General features: G+C 40.7%; 1 protein-coding gene across 3 annotated transcripts in view; it reads left to right on the forward strand.

Moving 5' to 3' along the window:
• SHTN1 (shootin 1) overlaps nucleotides 1-24,077 on the forward strand; it is a 97,043-nt gene that overhangs the window by 47,143 nt on the left and 25,823 nt on the right. For all 3 annotated transcript variants that reach the window (XM_041743464.1, XM_041743466.1, XM_041743465.1), the window contains 6 exons: nucleotides 2,252-2,398; nucleotides 5,363-5,516; nucleotides 7,636-7,735; nucleotides 13,247-13,329; nucleotides 19,690-19,799; nucleotides 23,004-23,057. In XM_041743464.1, coding sequence (XP_041599398.1) covers nucleotides 2,252-2,398; nucleotides 5,363-5,516; nucleotides 7,636-7,735; nucleotides 13,247-13,329; nucleotides 19,690-19,799; nucleotides 23,004-23,057 — 648 coding nt within the window. The remainder of the gene's footprint in view (nucleotides 1-2,251; nucleotides 2,399-5,362; nucleotides 5,517-7,635; nucleotides 7,736-13,246; nucleotides 13,330-19,689; nucleotides 19,800-23,003; nucleotides 23,058-24,077) is intronic.

Consider the following 24,077-nt stretch of genomic DNA (forward strand, 5'->3'; position numbering starts at 1 on the left):
AGGGTGGATATGCCGTGAGACTGTTTTGTAGTAAGTCCTATTTTCACTAGACAATGCAGATGACATTTTAATAATCTTTCAGAAAGAATGAATTCTATATTAATGACATAAGATTTTTTTCTCTCTTTCATTCTTTGAAAAGATTTATGAAATCTCTCTGAAATTCTGACACTCATGATGTCATTTGTGTGATAAGAGACCACCTCCCTAACCCTAGATATCAGATTCTTACCATAGTTCAAAGCCAAATTCATTACTGTTTGGTAACTAAATTTTCTTTAAGCACATCTTTAGAAGGTGTTATATAGAATATTTCATGTGAATGTATTAAGGTCTAGAAAAGGTAGTCTAATGAGTATTTTTTTCAAGTTACCATGGCTATCTAAGGAATTTCTTTCCTATATGCTCTTTTCATCTTTTACTATTTAGGAATGGTTATAGGGTTTTGTGAAAGAAATTCATATTATTAACATCCCCAAGACATAGTCATCACTCTCTTCTTTCTAAAATAACCAAGTTAAATTGTTTGTAATCATGTAAAGTTGAACAAGTTTTCCTGAGTACGCATAGAGAAGAGGAACTGTCACTTTTTTCCAAGTGAAAACCGGAGCTCAGAGAAGCAGTGCAGTGAGGGACTCAGTTGTGCTCTGACAATGGCCTGAGCCCAGTACTGTTTGACTGCTGAGTTCACCGTCCCCGCCCTCGTTGCCCACACCGACGCTGCCCTCGGCTTGCTCTTGGCCTCTGGGCACTCTTGGGGAAAGGCCTCGCTTGCTGGGAAGCCAGAGGACTCACTGAGTCCAGCTGCTATTTGCAGGCCTCCTTGTTAGCTCGTTGAGGCTAAGACCCTGGTAAGGGACCCCAGCCAAGTTAAATTGTAGGAGGGGAAAGATGTATTTAAGATGACTGCAATAGTAATAGTAAATCGAAATAGCTTGTTTCAATTATACCATTGGTTTCAGATATCAGATACTAGATGAGATATGGATGAAATATGGATGACTCTTCCCTGGAGTGTGGATGCTCCCGGTCTCACTGTCCTCGAGCTCAGCACCTGTGTGTGCACACACACACACATTCCCCCCAAGCCTTCTTACACAGAAAGCCTCAGGTGGAAGAAGAATATGAAATATGGGCCTTATTTCAGGGTTTATAAAATATGTGTAGAATCATCTACTGGCTAACTGGTATAGGGTATTAAGGAAAAGAAGTAACAGGTTAATAGAAAATAATGTATTAAAAAATGTGAGCTTGTAAAGGCTAAATGAATAATAATATAAGTGTATCTCATCTTTTTTACCCTCCTGACTGTTAACTACTTTCATCACTGGGGAAAAGCTAATTGATATAAAACAAAACACATTAGGTTTGTAAATACCAGAGGAAGGAGGTTAGCCAGATGATTAAGAGCTTTGACATTTAAATCAGACAGATCTCAGTTTAGATCCTGGTTTTGCTATCTCCATGTGTTTTTGGAAAAGTCACTTTATCCCTTTGAACCTCACTTACCTTATTAGTAAGAATGGGATAATAATAGTATCTACTTGACAGTGTTATTCTAAGGATTAGACGATGTGTTATATGTAAAATCATCACCGTGTCTATCACATAGCGCTAGTCAGTGTTAGCTATTCAAACCGCAAGTGTTTAATTCATAGGACTGATGTAAGGTTTAAAATAATAAGTATAAAATATTTAGCAGAGTACCTGAGGTAAGACAAGTTCTTGGTCAATACCAACCTGTAACATAATATTAATGTATTTTTTTTTTAAAGGAAGAGATTTTTTTTTTTTTAGATTTTTAACTTACTTACTCATGAGAGACACAGAGAGAGGCAGAGACATAGGCAAAGGGAGAAGAGGCTTTATGTGGGGAGCCCAATGCAGAACTTGATCCCAGGACTCCAGGATCATGACCTTAGCCAAGGGCAGACGCTCAACCACTGAGCCACCCAGGTGACCCAGTATTAATGTATTTTAAGACAATAATAAAACCTTAAAAACTGAAGCATAGGACACAATTATTACATATATGCCTCATTGGGGCAAGGGTGAAGGTCCTTGAAGATTGCATGAAAGTTATGTATGAAATCATAACGACCATTACTTCTAAAAATGTAATACTGTACAATTCAGAAATTGCCTTTAACTTTTCAATAAAAATTCCACGTACTTTCCTGTTGCTTTGCTTTCAGTTGAGGAGATACGTGAGATTGATTGACATGTACATTTTTGTAATTAACTCTTGCAGATGTTCATTGAACAGAACAAGCTAAAGAGGCAAAGCCACCTTCTGCTGCAGAGCTCTGCTCCTGACCAGCAGCTTTTGAAAGCGTTAGAAGAAAATGCAAAACTCATCCAGCAACTTGAAGAAGAGAGAATTCAGCATCAGAAAAAGGTAACCGATTTTCTTCTGGTGTCTTAATAACAGCCACAGACAGGAGAGGGCTAAGTCTGGTCACTTAAAGCCCCCTTGTTGGTCTTAGTAAATCTTTCTGGTTTTTCTGCTTTTTTAGAAAAAAGTAACTACCGAATGAACTTAATTTAGTGCCCAATTTATTTATTTATTTTTTATTCATTTATGATAGTCACACACACACAGAGAGAGAGAGGCAGAGACACAGGCAGAGGGAGAAGCAGGCTCCATGCACCGGGAGCCCGACGTGGGATTCGATCCCGGGTCTCCAGGATCGCGCCCTGGGCCAAAGGCAGGCGCTAAACCGCTGTGCCACCCAGGGATCCCCTAGTTCCCAATTTATAGTGCACTATGTGGACTTCATTGTGGTCTTTAACCTGTCCAAAGGTCTGAAGAAGCAAAGGAAAGAGAGAGAATTTAAAAAGACCATGCATAGTGCACGGAATGCACAATTGGGACATCTGTGAGTCGAATGTGTATTGGGGACTGCATACACAGGGAGACTGCATTCGTCTCCGAGAATTTACGAGAAAGCACAAGTGTTATTAAAAGAGGGAGGAAAAGTCCATCGTTAGGGGTAATTGCTTGCTTAGAAAAAATTTCTGATTTTGTGAACCTCCACAAATATATATGTTTAAAGACTTCCTAAGTGGTTATTTTATTTTGTTTGAGTGGAACTATTCCAGCTGACACAGCCCACCTTTGTGCGCCAGGCAGAAAAGGTAGTTGTTGTGGTAGGTGAGAGAGGAGGCGGGAGGGGAGGAGGCAGAGAGGTGGAACAGAGGCTTTGAAGTGAAGGAAACCACTTAAGAAAAATTACATCAATATTTATACTACTTACAGTACAACCTCGTTTGTGAAGAAAAGGCTGTTGGCTGCTATTTATCACCTGTCAAAGTCTCTTTAAGCAATAATATTGACATTTAACCCTCGGAAGTTTCTGAAGTTTTTACAAAGTTGGTCCTGAGGCAGAGCGGATTTTTATTTTCCCCTCAGTAAGAAATGTTGATGTATGCACAGGACCTCCAGATGAGTGATTGCCCCTGGAAAGAGGACTAGGGAGGAGAGATTTCCCTCTTTCCTTCTATCTTCCTTCCTTCCTCCCTCCCTTCCTCCCTCCCTTCCTTCCTCCCATCCCTTATTATCTCCTTCCTTCTTTCTTTCCCTTCCTTTCTCTTCTTTCCTTCTTATCTCCCTCTTTCCCTCCCTCCTTCTTTCCTTCCTCCTTCCCTCCCCCTCCTTCTTTCCTCCCTCCCTTTCCTCCCTTCCTTCTTTCCCTCCGTCCTTTCCCTTCCTTTCCTTTCTTCCTTCTTCCCTTCCTCCCTCCCTCCCTTCCTTCTTGTCCCCACAAACAGGGATTATCATTTCAAATAAAGAATAAAGGAATACTTATTTTTATGTAGTTCATGCTAAAATTTTTCAGTTCTGAAAAACCTTGGTAGTAGTAGTTAACCCGTTTAGTAAACCACACAGGTCTAGAGCCTCCTGAGTTTGAACTGAGGTATGGGGCTCCATCGTTGGCTGTGTGCCTTGTTGGGGTAGGAGGAGCAAGTACCTGATGCTGAAGATTGGCTGAAAGTTGTAAAATGTTCCCATCAGTACTTCTAAGACTGTTAGACTGAACTGTGTAATCTTTCCCGGGGGGGGGGGTGGTGGTGATGGTTTAAATGGTTCTTACCTGCCTGTAAGTTCCCCTGCAGATTCTCCAGCTGTCTTTTAAACACTGTGTTGTTCCTATGATGATAAAAACAATATATGTTTCTTCTCATAAATGGATGTTGAAAATACAGTACAAGTTAAAGAAGAAATTAAGATTGCCCAAGAATTCCATATTTTGGTACCTATCCAAACTTTACCCAAATGGTTAATTTTATGAATGTATGTACCATGCATACTGTTCTTCAACCTGATTTGTTTTTAGTTGGTAACATATTATCCCATGTTAGCATATAATGAGCTTTGTGATTTTATTTTTATTTTTTTAAAAACTTACATATTTATTTTAGAGAAAGAGAGTGTGAGTGGAGGGGCAGAGGGAGAGACTCCCAAGCAGACTCCATGCTCAACACGAAGCCCTATGAGGGTTCAGTCTCACAACCTGAGATCATGACCTGAGCCGAAGCCAAGAGTAGAATGATCAATCAGCTGCACCACCTAGGTGCTCCAACTATATGATTTTAAATGGTTGTATAGTATTTTAATTAGTGAATATACCATGATTTATTAAATCCATAATATTGGTGCATATTTAACTTATTTTCAATACTTTCCTGTTACAAGGAGCACTGTGGTGAATAATGTTAATACTTGTCTTACTATTTCTTTTTTTGAGAGAGAGAAAGCCTGTGAGTGGGGTGGTGGGGGTGGGACAGAGGGAGAGGGAGAGAATCTTAAGCATATTCCATACAGGGCTTGATCTCACCACCTTGAGGTCATGACCTGAGCTGAAATCAAGAATCCTCAGACGCTTGACCAACTGAGCCACCCAGGTGCCCCCTTACTATTTCTTTAAAGCAAGTTCTAAAAGTAGTGTTGCTGAATCAAACCGTCTTTCCATTTGCTTTCTCGCTTTCTTTCCTTTTTTAAGGTTTTTGATACTTGTTACTGAATTATCCCCCTAAAGGTTCTTTTTCATGCTACCTGAATTTTCTCTTGAAAATGAGTATGAGGTAGTAATCTGTTTTAAATGAATGTCTTAGGTATTATTTTACCTTTTCGACCCATGTTTCAACACATAATTATCTGGGACATTAGTCTTCAATAAATTTATATTGGTTTAAATAGCTGGCATTTTCAATTATCATCTGTACTCCAGAATTTGCATGGTTTTTAAGATGGATTGGTAATCTCTTTGCTGTGACTTGCAAAGTAAAGGGAAACTGATCTTTCCCCCTTTAATTTTCCTTGACAAAGGCAAAGCTGTCAATGTCTGTTTATGAATTACAGGTGAAAGACTTAGAAGAGCAGCTAGAAAACGCAGCACTCCACAGAGAGATACGCAGCCTCAAACAGCAGCTGGGGCTTCTGGAAGAGGATAAAAGAGAACTGGAACTGAAATACCAGAATTCGGAGGAGAGAGCCAGAGATTTAAAGCATTCTGGTAAAAGTGTCCCTTGGGCCACTGTGTCTGAGTAGTGTGTGAATCCCCTGTGCCCAGCACAAAACCCGGCCCATAGCTAGTCCAGAACGCTTGGCTGAATGCTATAGGGGAATATCAAGATCACTTCAGTAGAGTGGCCACTGTACTCCAGGGATTCACAATCACGTACACCTCTGTGGACTGAGAGCATGTGCAAGCCTCCCATGCAGAATGGAGAGACAAAGATACTGCTCATCTGACCAACATTTCGGCATTTCTCAGGGCTTCAGATGGGACAGATAGAAGTATTTATTGAGTATTTATTTTGATCGTTTTAGGGAGAGGTTTTTTTGTCCCCCTTTCCTTTTTTAGAGAGAGAGAGAGAGAGAGAGAGATGGAGAGAGAGAATCCCAAACAAGCTCCATTCCCAGCACAGAGCCCACCTCGGGGCTCCGTCTCACCACACTGAGATCGTGACCTGAGCCAAAGTCAGGAGTCAGATGCTTACTTGACTGCACCACCCAGACGTCCCTTAGGGAGCATTTTTAAAAAGAATTAAACTTTTAAGGTTCATACAGCCCTCATTTGTGGTCTAATTATACCCATGAACTAATACTTTCAGTGTCACACCTAACAATAAAATGGGCAACAATATGTATATTAAGTGGAAAAACTTTTAAAACACCAGGGGATATTTAAATCAAAGGATTTATTCATTCAGTTCCAGAAGGCTTGACAGGAATGTGTGAATTGGATTATTACACAGGGATAAGTAATAAGTTTCTGTTGGAAGGTAGGTGATTTAAGGAAGCAGGTTGTTCCCTTTTATAACAGCTTCAGTATTCACTGGAGATATTTTTGGTTAATTTTATACTAGAATTTTGAAATCCGTATAGAAGAACCAGGTAGGCCTTTTCTCCCCTTTAAAAAATACTCAATGCTCTCTAACCATGAACACATGAACTGCAATTTACTTCTTAAAAAATTGATCTAAAATTAAGATTCCATTCTTTTTAAGTGACTATCCAGGCAGCCTATGGCCAGAGCCATGTTTTTTATTGATAGAAGGGGCAGACACTAGAGATAACCTGAGATTCAGTTTCGAGTATGTTTTATTTAGTATCTGCTGTGTGTATAGCCAGCCTTACCCTAGGGTACTATAAGAAATCTAGAAGGAAAGAAACCACGCCTTTTGTCCTTGAGGAACTCACACTCTCTTTGGAGAGACAGACACACACTTACAACTAGAGGACTCTTGGCTGTCCGAGAGCATAGCCCACACTGCTTATTTAAAGTGTTGAGCCTAGAAACAAACAGGCAAGCTCATTGGGGGTGCAGTTACTCATGCAGAGAGAAAAGGCTGGGGTCAGCGGGAGCCGTTCCTGAGTGCAAACAGTATTCAGTACCTAGAGCCTATTGGACCTGTCTTAGAGGTATTTGTGTCTGCGATATAGATTGAAGTTGAGCTCCTTGAACTCAAAACTGTATCTTGAACAGCTTTGAGCATGGACCCTTTCACACTGTTGGGCTAAAATACCTGCTCCATTAAGGATGTGAATAAATTGAGGGGATAAATTATATTTCCAGAATCCTCCTTCAAAAGAGCAAAAAGGTTCTGAAGTGACAGTGTCTGAGTCTGGTCAAAATCAAGAACTCTGGGATTTGCAATTTTTGAAGGAAATTAGGTGGAGGAGGAAATTATGTTATTAAGATTCATTACTAAATGTCATCTTTAAAATTAATTCCTGGTCTATACATTTTAAAAGTCAAGTATTCACAATTTCTTAGTGTTCTGGGTAATACATGCCATTGTTAACAAATATTTCTTCAGCCTACTCGATCCCTGCTTCCCACCCGTCCAGCTATTGTCCTGATTTTTTTTTCCTTTCCACAGTTGTATATACAGCAACAAGACAGTGACGTTTTCTTGTAACCTGTGTAAGGCCTCCCTTGCATTAGTGGTAGCAGCCGGATGATGAAGAGGTTAAGACGGTCTGCAGTTTCATACTGAGATTTCTAACTTTGCCTTAATACAAAGAACTTGATTTTGAAAGAGGTTATGTTTTCTCCTTTGTGTGGGTAAAAGGTGCTAAGTTGCTTGTTTCAGCTCTCTTCTTCTGAATGCTTGCTCTCCGTGCAGTTGATGAACTCCAGAAACGGGTGAACCAGTCTGAGAACTCTGTACCTCCGCCACCTCCTCCTCCACCGCCGCTTCCCCCTCCTCCTCCCAACCCTATCCGGTAAGCACATGCAGGGGGACTGCTCTGCATCATGTCTTTCCCCAGAGACATGTCAGAGAACTGGAAGTGTATGCTAGAGGTGTCCCTTCTTAAAAAACAGAACCAAAACTATAGTCTTAGATTGCATCATTAGAAGGAGGGGTCGGAAAAACTCTGAAACATACCAGCCAGGATTTCTCCCAGAAATATTTTCTCTCTTTATCTCTTCCTCTCTCTCTCTCTCTCTCTCTTAGATTTTATTAATTTGTGAGACACAGGCAGAGACACAGGCAGAGGGAGAAGCAGGCTCCCTGCAAGGAGCCTAGTGCGAGACTCGATCCCATGACCCTAAGCGGAAGGCAGACCCTCAACCGCCTGAGCCACCCAGGCATCCCTCTCAGAAAATTTCCTAAAGGCCAATGTGTCACTTCCTTCTTGTAATACATATAGAAAAGGCCCAAGAAACACCTGGCAGAAACATTCTTGTAGCCTTCCATGTCCTTCTGCTACCGATGTTCAGATTACATGTGGATGTTCCAAACCCAGGAGCTGGAGATTTGTTTAAAAAGTTAGATACTTCAGTATTAAGATTTCAGCCCATGATGTTAGGATTTCCTTTAACTGGAAGACCAAGGAATTTTGAACTTTTCCTGGATGTTTTAATTGTTTTTATCTTTCCTTGCCCTAATTTGAATTTGAAAAGCCTTGGTTTGTTCATTTACTTTAAAAATAAAAGTACTAAACGAAACAAAAACTTACCAGTACTAATTGTTACACACTAATAATTAAACTCAAAGTGCTAATTACGTTTTATCCCTAACCTCATATTTAAACCTTTAATAATGCTGAGAGAAGAATCTTCCATAAGAAGAAGAAATTATGTTTACGTTCTTGTGACAGGGAATCACATATGCAGATAAGAATTCACTTTTTCTGAAGCCTGGGGTGACTCGGTGGTTCTGAGTGCCTGAATCGAGCACAGTACACCCCAGGAAGCCTAGAGGCAAGATTTGCCTCCTTTGTGGTTCTTCATTCCACCGTCCAGAATTACAGAAGACACAACCTGCTTGCCACTGTGACAACTTACCTCCTTGTGTCCTGATGTTAGCTGTGTCTGTATAATTTATTCTTGAACAAGTGGACTTTAAAATTTGGCTAGGTTTTTTTTTTTTTTTTTTTTTTTTTTTTACCTTTCATTAACTCATGCAATTTGTTTAATCCTTTCACACAGGGCCATTTATTCGTACTTTGCACCTTTGCCGATGCATGTGAATAGAATGTGTAGCATGTTCCTCCCACATGATTATGAAAATGGGACTTTGCCTTTTAAAAAGGATTCTCATTAGTTTTTCTTACTGAGGAGGGTAGGACATAATCTACTTTAAGCCATTGAAGTAGTTGAGGCAAAATAATTTTTACACGTGATTGATGGAAGAGTCCATTGAAAGAATTTCAGGTATTTTAAATTCTTTCTGTCCTGGGTAGCTAAATCCGTTGGAGATATTCTGAATGTGACATTTAAAACAAGAAATTCATCACTTAGCTCTTTTTCTAAGGTGTAGAATTTTGTGCTGATAATAAAGGTCACTACTGTGTATGAGGAGGGAGAGCTATTAAAAATGCGATTATAGTCTTGCTGTTGGCCTTTAATTTTTAGTCTCACAAGCCTGGAAACCCTTGGAATTAAAAGTAAAGTATAACCTAAATAGGATATTTTCCCAAAGAGCACTTTATAGTTTTACTGAGAAATGAATGTAGGATTCAGACTGTGTATATCTAAAAGCATGAACTCTTTTATAAGGCCCTTTGAAGAAATTTTCGTTGAATAACATGAACAATTTTTATTTTAAGATGAATTTAAGTAGTAAAAGATGTAATTTCTCAGAGATTTCTTTTTCTTTTCTTTTTTTCCTTTTTTTTTTCTTTTTGGAGTTAGGAGTACTTTCTTGTCAAAGAAATACATTTGCATATCTATTGAGTTTCAATGGACTCTGAATCCACTAATCAAGATTTTGTAACTTTGGTCCTGAGCCACATTTGTTTTGCACTAACATAGATCATAGATAGAAATGAAAACCGGAAGAAAAAAAAAAAAAACTAGTACCTGCTCTTTTGCCCCAGGGGACAGGTGGGAGAGAGGAGTTGGAGGAAGAAGGTAGACCTTAGTCATGTTGTACCAGCCATAGCGAACACGGGATAAATCCTGGGCAGGTGTGGCTCATGAGGCGGTGTTAGGGTGTATTAGTATATTAGGGTTCTCCAAAGACACGGAAGTAGAAGGGGTGTGTGTATGTACGTATATACATACTTATGTATATATTGTGTGCATTCACATACAAGGTTTATTCTAAGGAATTAGTTCACAGGGTTATGGACTATGGCAAGCCCCAGGGTGAGTCAAAAAGCTAGAGCCCAGGGAAAGCCTATGGTATGGTCTCAGTCTGCATTTGAGCAGTCCAGACCCAGGAAAAGGTAGTGTTTCAAATCCAGAAGCAGGGAAAAGCAGATGTCCTGATTTTAAGCTAGTCAGGCAGAGGAAATTCTGTTTTACTTGGGGAAGGGTCATGCTTTTGTTTTATTCAGGCCTTCAGCTGATTGTATGAGGCCCACCCACATTAGAATAGTCTGCTTTACATGGGCTATTTATTTATTTATAAAAAATATTTTATTTATTTATTCATGAGAGACACAGAAAGAGAGAGAGAGAGAGAGAGAGAGAGAGAGAGAGAGGCAGAGACACAGGCAGAGGGAGAAGCAGGCTCCATGCAGGGAGCCCGATGCGGGACTTGATCTCGTGTCTCCAGGATCACACCCTGTGGGCTGAAGGCGGTGTTAAACCACTGATCCACCTGGGCTGCCCTGGGCTAGCAATTTAAATGTTGATCTTATCCAGAACTCGCACAGAAACACCCAGAATAGTGTTGGGCCACATACCTGAATATCCCATGATCCAGTCAGGCTGACTCATAACTTCAGTGGGTGTGAGGAACACTTATTAAAGAATTTCAAGGTAAATATTTTTCCACCAAACGGTTCCATTTCTGGGGACTCTTGCTTGAAGCTTTTATCCATTCAGCTGAACTGGCTCTGAAGTGGGGCAATTTTAGCCAGAGGTTGAATTATGGGTCCCAGGTATCTCATCCTGGTCTTCTGATCTGTCCTGTGAGACCTGCTCTATCTGTAGTCACAGAGGACTCTTTTTAAAAAATATTACAGATGATTTTTCTCTGGGCACCATATGGGTTTCCAGCTTACACCTCAGTTCTGAACAGTGAAAGCACTTTCTCTCATCTATTTAGATGGTTTCCGGTGATGAATGTAGATTTTTGACTTTATTTATGTAAACATATACAAATATTCCGAGCAGTACAAATATTCCTGCTTTGTCATCTTTACGTATGATAGTACAGCACTGCACATTTTAGAATCTGTGGTGGGTTCACCTGCAAAGTGTTGTGAGAGGGTAAGATGAGGCCCTCGACTGGGCAGCGCCACCCCACCTACTGGGGGATGTTAACCTGTAGACCTTGACTAGTCCTGCCTTCAGTGACAGAATGGGGAGAAGGAGCAAATAAAGTTTGCATTGTTTCATTTCTCCCAGCTTCTGGAATAAAATGTGCTTGTCGGTAAGTTCTAGAAATCTCACAGGGTAGAGCAGAATGTAGTGCTTTCTTGTTCGGTGTGTTTGGGAATTTTAAGAAAAGGCAGGTAAAGAGGGGATTAATAATCTAAAGGCAGAAGTAAGAGGTAAAAAATTAAGAAACACTGAGTTGTTCTCTACTCAGCCAGATATTGCTGTTTGAATCCAGATGCCCCTTTTTCTAGAGTCAGCATTATGCCTTGCCTGCTTGGCTTCCTCAGGACTGACTGTATTTGGTCAAATCCAGTTTACCACACCGAGAACATTTATAATGTAGTTGAAAGAATTCAGGAATTCTTGGTTCTTTTTTTTTTTCTTTTTGTAAGCTTTATTGAGGGGGACTGATAATATATATAAGAGCATACACCAACTTATATACAGTTTAAAAGTAATATAAAGTGAACATGATGTGTTCACTGTCCAAATCAAGAAATAGAAAAATACTGGTAGCCTAGAATCTTGTCCTTTTATCCTTTTTTTAAAGAAAAAATTTTTTGCCTGACATATATATCCCTAAACTCCTATAAATATATATGTGGGTTTTTTCTAACTATATAATTGGAATTTTACTGTATTCATTTGGGTCTTGTTCTTTTTACTCTACATTATTTTGTAAGATTCATCCATGTTATGTTGTGTAGCTAAAGTTCATCCATATTCATGGGTACATAATCCATTTTATGAATGTCTGAAAGTGTGTTTATCCATTATGGTACATCTACATTTAAGTTATTACCAGTTCAGGGAAGTTATGGAAATTCTGCACGAGCATTCTTGTAAATAAATCCTGGTGCACAAGTTCTTGCATTTCTATAAGGTATACAGAAATGGAATCCCTGGCTCCTAGGATATGTGTGTCTTCAGCTCCCCTGGATACTGCCAAATGGTTTTCCAAAGCGGCAGTTTTATTTCATACACAATCTTCAGTTTGAGAATTCCTGTTATTCCACAAACCTACCGATATTTGATATTATCAGACTTAAAATTTCTTTTCTGTTTGATGACTGTGTAGTAATATCTCAGTGTGGGTTTCATTTGTGTTTTCCTAGTAGCTAATGAAGTCAAGCACTTTGTTTTGGAAATTTGGACATCCTCTTTTATGGAGTTTCAAGGCTTTTGTCCATTTTCCTGTTGGGTTATAAGCTTTTTCTTACTGATCTGTAGAGTTTCTTTTTCTTCTTCTTCTTTTTTAAAAAGTTTATTTATTTAAGTAATCTCTACATACAACATGGGGCTTGAACTCATGACCCCAAGATCGAGAGTCACATGCTCTTCCAACTTCTTTCACATGAGCCCCCTAGGCACCCCTCTTTTTATTCTTTATGGTGTCTTTTAATATATGCAGGTCATAAAATTTTCCTGTAGTCAAATCTATCACAATTTGGATTTTACAGATTTTTAAAACATGGACCAGAGAGACTGTGGTCTAAATGTATTTTATCCCTTAAGTATCTGGTCTGTGTCATTCAGATTCAGATATTTTTATGCCTGTATTTCACAGATAGATATTTACCAAAAACATCCCCTAATTCTTTCATCCTTCCCTCTTCCTCAAACATATTACATAGATAGCTATGTCTGAATTTTAGGTATGAATATTGACTTATTTTTCTGTTTTACTTAGCACTGTATTGGTAATTATAGTGGCCCCCTTCTTTGAGTAATGAGTTTGGTTTTATGTAGAAAAGGATGAGACCTCTTTCTCTTCTTTACAGTGTTGAAAAGTTTAATAATTTACTAAAAGTAGAAAGTAGACTCCTAAATTCTAGCTATCCATTTATGCACCTAGAGAAGAATTGGATATTTACTGATTATTTTGAATCAATACATTTTATTTCTTGGATTGTCAGGCATCCAGTAATTTCCTGTCATTCTTTTTCTTTCTCCTAAAGATCCCTCATGTCCATGATCCGGAAGCGATCCCATCCCAGCGGCAGTGGTGCTAAGAAAGAAAAGGCAGCTCAACCAGAAACAAGTAATTCTCATCCCCTTTGGTTTACTTTCAGTGGTTTCAGCACGGTTTTTCAACAATACATTTTTTCGAGTTCCTTGTGAACAAATTGGGGAGAAATGTGAACTTAACAGCTGATAAGAAGGAACACGAGTGAGCCTTCCTGTTGCTTCTTGTCTACAGCAGGTCAACTGTAATGTGTGGTCTGCGGGGATGTGTCTTCTTAGAGGATGAGGCACTTTACAGGAGGAGCTATGAAAGAAAGGGAGGGAGCAATTCTAGGTAAGGGGTTTGGGGAAAGAGTTTTTAGAGTTGATAGCCAGTAAACTGAGACTTGATGAAGCACTTGCTTTGTGCTGGACTCATGCTGTAAACTGGTGACAGATGACATAGAAGTTACGTTGAGTTGGGGGAGACAGGAAACAAACAAGGATATTACCTAGAGGAAGAGCACACGTTTGTAAGAGAGGATGGAGGTGGATGCTGGTGTCAGGAAGCGATGCTAAAGCCAAGCAGTTTGGATTTAGGAAGTTGGATTGGGAGTGTTGAGAACGAAAGGAGTTCACATAGAGGGGCAACAGAATCAAAGGTCCAGAATGGGGTAGGAGCTTGGCATACTGGGAAACTAAAGCTTGGTATTACAGGAACATGCGGTGCAAGAGAGGAAGTCTGAGCCAGGTTCTGGAGGCTGTGGTCAAGATTTTGAAATGTATCTTAAGGACAGTAGAAGTTTTAAGTAGGGGTGTGGCATGGTGAGATTTGTCTTTTTAAAGAAATCACATTGTTTGCAGCAAGAGGACAGGGCATAGATTGCAGAAGAATGAGAGAGGATGAGGGGAGGCTGTCTGTCATTCAGATGCACGTGGCTCAGACGAGGGTGGTAGTGGAGACAGAAAGAAGTGGGTAAATAAAGGAGCAACTCTGGGAGGTGCAGTTCATGGGAGTCTGACTCGCTGGAGAGGGAGAAGTAGAGGGTAACTTGAAGAGATGGGAGTGAAGGGAGAAGGGTTTTCCCACTGAGCAGAGGCACTCAGCAGGCAGGAGCCTGGGCGGCTCGTGGAGCTGCGGGCAGTTGGGTGTGCAGCCACAGCCAGGGCAACAGGGACCAGAAGAACCCACATTGAACTCAGCATGTTTGCTCAGCACCTGTTACTTACAAAGCATGGCACATTTGCCTGGTTCAAGCCCAGTCTGGGACAGATGTTCTGGGGCAGACGTCTTGGCCTCCTCTTCCTGCCCCCAGGGTTCATCAATCTGGTCCGGCCACTTTACTCTAGCTGTATCAGAACAGAATCCAAACCCTGCAGGCTGCTTTTGGGTGGTTCTCTGCTGTTATTTCAGCCTCATTTCTGTACACCTGCCCTACCTTATGGCTGGACCATTCCCTAGAAGTCCCCCGTGCACATGCTCTGTCTTATCCTAATTCCAGAATTGCTCTGCCGCCTTCCCTATAGTCAGAGCTTTCTGGGGCAGGGTGCTCTAATTCCACATCTCCTGTGTAGGTTCCAGGCTCTTCCTCCACTTCCTCTTATGAGCTCCTTAGTATTGGCTCATTGCTGCGTGTTGCTGTAGCATTGTTTTTCAGATTTTATGATGCCCCATCTCCTAGCCTCTCTGTCCTGTTTGGGGTTATTTCCACATCTCTCTCCCTAAATCGGTTGCAGGCTTTGAGGGCTTACTCCTGTCTGCAAGTCTCCCACAGCTTGGAGGCACCTTCAGTGAATCTAAGTTGAGACCTAGCTCCATCTTTCTTAGCCAGAAACTCGCAGCACCATTATAGATAAAAGCTAATTGATTTTGTCTATATAAATTACTTTTGGTGCCTGCCTCCTACAACCCTTTGGAAACTATTCCTCTCATTGTACTGCTGAAAAGGACATTTTGCTTGCCACAAGGCATTGGGGATTCTGAAGTCCTGTCTTTGGTCATTTCAGGGCAGTCCTGCTCTGTGTTACTGTCTAGAAGCCTTCTTGACACTCTAATTAAAATTAAAATTTTGTTTGTTTCAATCTTGTTTTGTAACAATCGATAAGACGTAGAGGATGAGAAGGGCAGTCAGAATAAAATGATTTCCCCTTCTAATGTCTAAGTAAATTTCCCTTTTACTAATGTCTAAGTAAATGACATTATTAGCTTGTCAACCTTGATAACACCCTTAAATTAAAAAAAAAAAAAAACATTCTAAGCTTATTAAACCCGGTGTTGGAAACCATACAGTTTTCCTTATGAAAGTGATGTTTCATTTACAATTCATGAAATGATGCAGTATTCTCTCCCTCATTCTTGAGCTACTGAATTGTTACCAGGGATGTGTGTCTAAGTAGAATTAGAAGTCACTCATGAGATTTTAAACTGAAGCCACTGCCTTAAATGATGTGAACCATAGACGTACATGGTTGGAGCTTTTCCCTGTCTGGCAGGGTAGTTTTTTATAGTGTCTTATTAACAGTTCACACCAAAAATAGTTGTTGAATGAATAAATCAACAATGATTAAAAGCATGATGAATGAATGAAGAACATCAAGCATTGTAGTCATCTGTGACACTTTGGAGTTTATATTTGTAAGTCAGGACCGGTTTTGCTATCACAGTATTATCTTTTGTTAGCATCTTATGATGGCTCTCATCAGCTGATTGGTATGCTTCTCAGACCTGATGAATGAAGAAACTTTTATTGCTAGGGTATGGCTCTTAAAAAGTCTAATTGTAGGGGAAGGTCTGCGCAATATTTTATTTTATTTATTTATTTATTTTTTAAGAGTTTATTTATTTATTCATGAGAGACACACAGAGAGAGAGAGAGAGAGAGAGAGAGAGAGGCAGAGACACAGGCAGAGGAGAAGCAGGCTTCACGCAGGGAGCCCAAAGTGGGACTCAATCCCGGGACTCCAGGATCAGGCCCTGGGCCGAAGGCCGCACCAAACCGCCGAGCCACCGGGCTGCCCTCTGTACAATATTTTAGAAGTAGTTTTACGGTGTCAATGTCAGAAATGATCAACAGACTTTGAATTAATAACTAATTTTGAGAAGAATAAATTTATTGAACAAGTTCTGAGGTTTCAGAGATATGCTTGGTATTTATCAAATATCTAGGTCATTATTATGTTGACATTTTCTTACCTTAGTTTGCTAACCTGCTGAGTGGGGATAATCATAGTTCTTGTTTCATAGGGTGGTGGTGAGAATTAATGAGTCTCCTAACACGTAAAGTACTTAGAATAGTACCCAGCATATAGAAAATACCAAAATGTTAGCTATTAAAAGAAAAAGGGTTCCAACCACTCTTTGAAGGGTAGAAATCCTCATTTGGCAGGTTCTTGTGATCGTTGTAGTTAAGGAAATATCCTTAACTTTATGACCTGAGGTTAAATTCAAACTTACTCAACCACGATGTGTTCTTCAGAAATTTTGTTCGTCACAGTGCCATAAGATTCTTTTTAAGTGCCTTTTTAAAAATGTTAGTGAAAGAGAAAAGTAATCCTGTGGAATTTATAAAATAATTGTCATTTCTTCTAGGTAATAACAAAAGGTTTTATTGAGCAACAAGGTGATGGTTTTGTCTGTGGGTTTTTTCTTTGAAGAACGAACTTATTTTTCAAGTGGGTCTTAAAATTTAAGTCTCAATTAATTACATGTAGCTTTCTGATCCAAGACTGACCTTGAAGCACTACCTCAGAGAACATTTGATTTGATTTTCCTGTGGCAGTTCAGTGACATTAGACCTGTTGTCTCCATTTGTCCCTTTTTTTAATCTCCAGTATCCTGCACATTTCCATTGTCCTTCTGATTACATGCTTTTGTGAGACAATTACCAACTGTGTGATCACAGAAAGAATTACAAAACATGCCATGAGCTCTCTGTAGGTGATTCTTGCAGATTTATTAGAACTGCTTAATAGTTTGGAAGTTCGTATAGATTGCTTTTTGCTAGTTCAAAAACAGGGTCGGTGAGAGAGAAGGCTTGTGTAGCTTAACCTAGCGTTGCCCTTGTATTGTGCCCGCATAGGGAATCTGATAAGAGTGATTTCTTTTCCTTAAGACCAATTAAGCCTTTACATTTGAAAAAGACTAAGAAATTAAAGCCTGGTTTATAATCTGTACACAATACAGATAGTAGCACTTCTCTGAATTATCACTATGATTCTGGCAAGCAAAAATAAGAAACTACTTTAAATTCCTGTTATGTTAGATGCTGCAGCAGATTTGAATGGTGTCGACCATAATTCTCCATCTGTCTGCCTTAATTAGTTTTTGTATGGTGCATTTAATTGGGTTTCAGTCCTTCCTTACAGAGCGCTAATCTGTTTGTCGGCGGTGTTCTGTTGCCATGCAGCTCTTCTCAAGTCTCACTCAAAATGGCAGGCTTTCTGAAAAATCACATGTTTTTTTAGGATTAAAAAAAAAAAAAATTCTCAGGAATAGATTGCATACCCTTACCAGGTGCTCAAATGGCAGATCTGTGTTTTATCTCCCCGGACTCTGAATGGGGTCAGCACAAGCACCATGTAGTACGTAACGGGTATTCAGATATTGAATGAGTGAGTGAGTGAATGAATGAATGAATTTCAATCCACAGTAATTTTCTTGTCTGTCCTCTTGTTGATGTTTGGGAGCCATCTGCAGAAGCTGCCCGAGAAAATGCTGCTTAAGGGCAGAGTTGATCCACCCACAGTTTGCGTTCTTTCATTTACTAGTGGGTGAGTTCTGACTCTGGTGCCATGTTTTCCACGTCGCCTGGCAAAAGATGCTTTCTTGCCATCTGGATCTGAAACATACAGTTTGGATATTGAGAACTTTTTATTCCCTGCATTTCAATGGCCTATGAAGATGACATGACCCTGTTTGAAATTAGGACTTTATCAGAAGACGTAGGTTGTACAGGGAATGTAGAGGTGGTCTCATCACTGTGGTGCTGCCTCACTGAGAATGGTGGAACCTTCTGGGTTCTTCTACTTGCTCCCCTAGGCATGACGTAAGAGGAATAGCTACTCAGCGTTAGCGTGAATTCCACATGGCAGAAAAAAAAGCCACGGTGTAGGCTTCATTAGTGCAGAGCCCAGCACGCCTGTCCATTGGCCTGGGGGCATCGTCGTGATGGCCTCCATTTAGAAGCTGTCCTTTTGAGCTTTAGCTGTTTCTGCTCAAATATCAAAAATATTAATAGCCACATAAAGCCAAAACTTCCAATAAGTCCGTCAGTGGGTGGTTACTTGCTGCGTGCCTACCATATGCCCCGCGTTGTAGAGTGTGCTCAAAGAGCCTAAGAGGAAGGTCTTCATGAGGTATTTAAACTTAAATTATCAGTTCCAGGGAATGAGACGGATGTAAGAAGAGATCTAGAATGGCACTGATGGTGATAAATGTTGCAAAAACAATTGAGTGCTTTTGGTCAGGCTATTGTGCAACAGACAAATTTCATTATTCTGACCAATAGCTTTAAGCCTCCACCTTAGCTGTATTCATCTAATTGATGTATATTTCAACAGTTTTATTGTTTTTTGCAGCAAAACAGTGCAGAGGTTAAACAATAGATAGTTCAAAAAATTTTTAATCAAATTTAATTACTTAATTGCAATCCTTTCTGGGTGTATGTTTTCTTTTAACATTGACAATTTAAAAAGACTTGAAAAGGTTTGTTTAAAATGCTTCTTTGATTCCTAAACAAAAGATGGCAATTTAAAAGTAGATTTCACCTATCTGGTGTTCATCTTCTGATTGTAGATTTCTTACAACAAGTTAACAGATCGCTTTTATCTTTTATTTCCAAATGGGCTTTTTGATAGTTATTCCTTCTTGGGGCTGATTTCTTTGACACGGGATGTTACAAGTTATGAAAACATCTCTGAGGCAAAGGTGAATGATCATTTGAGCTTAGGTAGAAAGCTGGAGAAATTCAAGTTCTATCATGCTAACAAATGGAACCAGACCCACTTTAATTGTTTAAATTAATTGATTAATAAGCCAATATTGATTTCCAGGCTACAAATTAGACCTTAAATTTTATAACTCTGAGTTTTATTTTATTTTATTTTATTTTATTTTATTTTATTTTATTTTATTTTAAGTGGAGCCCAAGGTGGGGTTTGAACTCAAGACCCGAACTGAGATCAAGAGGCCGACACTTAACTGAGCCACCCAGGCCCCCCATAACTCTAATTTTTTTTAACTCTATTTTTTTTTTTAAAACAAATCTTCTATTAAAAGATTTTTTTTTTTTAATGAAAAAAATACGGCTGCCTGGTAGCTGTTAACCTCGGTAAATTGTTTTGTGATGTTTTGTGATTCTGTCTGAAAAGCGGCCGTGGTTAATTACAAAGTACATTGGAATAGAAAGTAGCAGTTTTCTTGTAACATAAGATGATTTCTGCGTGTGTTCTTTGATAGCTGAAGAAGTCACGGATCTGAAGAGGCAAGCAGTTGAAGAGATGATGGACAGAATTAAAAAGGGAGTTCATCTTAGACCAGTTAATCAGACGGCTAGACCGAAGGCAAAGGTATGAAATGACTGCATTTCCTCCCCTCCCGCGGTGCTTCCTTTTTCAGGTGTCAAAGTTTGAAATTTGATGAAAGCTGTATGAGGACTGACTGTGAAATCTTAGGATAAGGCTAATGTGTCATAAAAGCCTTTACTTTTAGACGAGCGTGTTTCAGGACTCTGTTTGAGCTGCAGTTAACCTCAATCCCTACAAAAAGAAAGTCCTGTTGCTGCAGAGTGCTCTTCTCTGCTTGATACGGACTGTTAGACCAAGCCAAGAACTACCGTACCCTTTCTTTTCTTTAAGTCCTTTTGTGTAACTCAAGTATTGAATGAGCATCTGCCATGTGCCAGGTACTGTTTTAGGCTCTGGGGATAAAGCAGTAAACCAAAGAGACAGCCATCCTTGCCTTCCTGAGACTCCTGTTTCAGGGTGAGGGGGAAAGGGGCCGGGTAGGCAGGTGGCATCATATGATAGTGTCAGAATGGATTTACAACAGTTTTCGAAAATTAGTGAGGCTCCTAGGACTGTTTTCATTTATTTTACAAACCTGTTCCAGGCCACTTCAAGGAGAAAGTTTTGTGTATGTGTATCACCAGCTGCCTTCCGAACTAGACCACAGTGAGCGCCAAGCTCTAGCAAAGCACCTTAGCTCTAGTCCAGGGCCTCTCCCTTCTCTTGTAGGTGTGTCCCGTTGAAATAGACCAACAATAGAGTTTTTGATATTTGTCTTGAGAAGTTGTTTGTTTAATAAACAGAAATTTAAAGCATCAACAGATTGGTCCTCTTCCTTCCTCTTTTAAACCAACCTTTAAGATTATTTCTTACTTTCACGGATGCTCCTCTTCAGCTGCTTCAGTGTCCCCAAGTATCATGACTATTCAGTACAAACTCTGCTGGACTTTAAAAGTTGTCATGTGGTTACAGGCAGGCAAGGTAGCCAGGTGAGGCAGGAGTTGTGGTGGGGGCTGTCCATGGAAAGGGGGTTGAAAAGAGGGAAAGAATACCCAATTCCAGGAGTAGGCTGACAGTGGAATGGAAGCTTTAGCCAGCTGCATGGAGTACTGGTCTGCATTAGTGTTTTGAGAGCAGTTTTGCAGGTAAGGGACAGAGCATAGACAGTTTGGCACGAGTGTTGAGCACTGGTGTCTGGCGCATGAAGCTCATGGTAGCTGGTGTTGGGACCAGGCGCTGTCCCCACCCCCCACCTCCAGGCTCTTCTCTCCCCAGAATGGGCAGAGGGCCCACCCTCTCCAACTCACAGGGTCGTTGCCAGGCTCAGATGGAAGGTAGTGTGAAAACGGGGGATCTAAGTGGAATCTTTGAAACAAATACATTTTTAAGATGTTCATGTCCCAACTGTTTTGGAAGGAATAAACCAAACCTGACAGACTAGAGAAAAATGCAGTGTCGTGAAGAAGCAAAATTAGTTTAGAGAGAAAAATGTCGAAAACTTGTTACATCCTAAGCAATTGGATCAGGATGTTCTGTGTGTACTTTCACTTTCAGAGTATCACTTTGTCCTTCTTCTTTCTTGCCATGATTCTTCCAACAGTTACACATTATTTAATGTCAGTTCAGAACTGGAGAGCAGCTGAACAAGCATCAGTGGACGACTGGGTCTTTCGCTGGTAATCATTAAACTGTGTACAGATAGTGCTGAATGACCTGGTCAGTAACCTTTGAAACAAGTGATCACTGCATGCGCTACAGACTCCCCGCCCAGGACTCAGTGCTTTCCTGCCAAGGTCACGGGCTGCGGGAGCGCGTGGGCCGCGCTGCCAGAGGCTCCCGGGGCCCGAAGGTGGCTGGGGTGGCATGGCAGCATTGAGGGGCCTGTAGCCGAGGGCGCTTGTTCACACGTCACAGCTTGTCCCCCAACAGTGTACCTGCACAGGTCACACCTGCCTTGAGAATACTAATTTAACCACATACCTTCTAAATTCCTTGATGTCGTTGTCGATAGTGTCGTGGTTATAATTAGTGTCTTAGAGCTTTGGCCCCTCGGACTGGCGCTCATGGCACGTGTATTTTCCCGAAAGCGTAGGCTATGAAAGTTGGATGTCTTAGTCCAATTCATACATGAGCAGCAAACCTCTCTCCCTCTCTCTCTGCCTCCCTCCCTCCCTCCCTCTTTCTCTCTCTCTCTCTCCACCTCCCTCCCTCTCTTGCTCCTTCTCTCTCCCTCTTTCTCTCACTGTCCATTTAAAAAAAAAAAAACTGAAATGGGATCTTACTCTTTTATTAGCTCTTGTGAAGAAAGGGTTAGAGGTGCTACTAATCACTTCCCATCTCTCGATTGGAGAGAAATGAGCTTTACCTCTTTTCCAGGAACGAGAGGCCAGGGGGTTCCCTAAAGGATCTCTCTTCCTCCCCGTCCTTTGTGAAAGGAAGTGGTATGGGGGAGACCAGAGGCCTGTCTTTGAGACCCTCGTGCTAGATTTCCCCTCCAAGAAGTTAGTTGTCGGGGGATCCCCAGAGACTCTTAGGCCTTGTGGGGTAGGCGAACATTGCCCAGAACTGCATTTCAAATTATTTTGTTCACGGCGTAGCCAGAAGCCCGGTTGCAACGGGGCTTGTAATCAAGACTCAAATGCAGCCTTTCTCGGGGTGACCTTTCCTCACGAGGAGGACGATGGGGGCAGACTCTACGCCCTCTGGGCCGCCCTTCCTGCTTCAGTCGCCAGTGATGCTAACATTCTCCTGTAAGGCCAGGTTCTTTGCTGACCCCCGCTCCTGACTCAGTTGTGAAATTCCTGAACTGAGACATGCCAGTCCCCTGCAAGCCGGAGCCGAGAGAGGTTTCTGCCCCGTTGCTTGCTGCCTGCCCTGCGCTGCCACCTTCCTGGTCCTCGCTCGCTGGCAGGGGTCCAGCAACGCGAGTGGGGACCAGCTTACTGCAGAACGTTCCGAACAATCCAAAAGTGAATCTTTGAAACCAGGAGTTGATGAGATCTTTTCTCCATATGATGATAACAAGAAGTAACAAAATGGCATTTAGAAGAAGCTTGAGTCCTTTGGCTTTGACTACTTCTCCTAATTTTCTATCTAGCCGCCACTTGGGAGCACTAACCTGTCTAATCTTCTCTCCTAACTAAGACATAGACCTAATTAAAAAAAAAAAATATAGTCCATAATAGTGCCAACACTTTGCCAGGCAGAAATGTCTGTTTAGTATTTTAAAACTGAATTATTAATTGTGCTTTCTTTTTAAAATTGTAGCCGGAATCTTCAAAGAGCTCTGAGAGTGCCGTGAATGAGCTAAAAGGAATACTGGTAAGAATGGATCCCGCCTGGTTTTATTACCTCATTTATGGGAAAATGAAAGGAGAATATTTTTTTAAATCTGTTTTTCTGGGTAATTGGTTTTGGTATGTTTTGTTTTCGTTCACAATAATCCTCAGTTCCTCTGATAGTTGTCTTGATTGTGCTGTGGACTCCTCCATCGGGGCATGTTGATATATGTATTATGCATCAATACTCTGCTGTTTCTGTTCTAGAAGAACGGTTACCCTTTCACCACATCATTATGTTCTGGGCATGCCTTCCAATCCTTGCCTGACAGCTTCAAGACAAAGCACCTAGACCTAAGGATCAGGGCATGCTTGGTCATAATGGAAACACAATAGAGTCTCTTAGATGGATCGTACTTGATTTGAAGGCATGAGAGTGGGGCCGTTGGTGCCAAAATGTCATTCTGAGCTCCTACCCAAATATGTTATGTTAGTATCAGGGCTCAGGGTCAGTCTGCTTTTCCTCACAGTTTAAAAAATTATTTGATTATAAATTGGAAAATAGAAGTTCCTGTTTTTATATTCCTGATTTCATTTTTTCTTTTTCTTTTCTTTTTTTTAAGGTTTATTTATTTTAGAGAGAGAGAGCAAGCATGGAGAGAGGAAAGGGTAGAGGAAGGAGAGAGAATCTCAAGCAGGCTCTGCCCTGAGCACGGAGCTTGATGTGGGGCCCTATCTCATGACCCTGAGATCACAACCCACAACCTGAGCCAAAACTAAGTTGGATGCTCAAGAGACTGTGCCATCTAGGCGCCCCATTACGAATTTCATTCTCTAAAAGTAACCCCTATTTAAAAGTATCTCCTGCCTCCAGCTATTTTTTTTTCCTTCCAAACCATGAGCTTTTGCCAATAGAAGTGAGTACTGCCCTGACAGTTGCCGGCAGAGACAAACTCCTCACTTAGAAAATGTTTCGGATACTGAGAGCTCTATTCTCAGATCCTGTTATAGTCTCAACACCAGTTATTATGCACAGTAAGTCAACAAACGTGGGGGCGGAGGC

Source organism: Vulpes lagopus, chromosome 2, assembly GCF_018345385.1.
Source record: "Vulpes lagopus strain Blue_001 chromosome 2, ASM1834538v1, whole genome shotgun sequence".
NCBI classification, from domain to species: Eukaryota; Metazoa; Chordata; class Mammalia; order Carnivora; family Canidae; genus Vulpes; species Vulpes lagopus.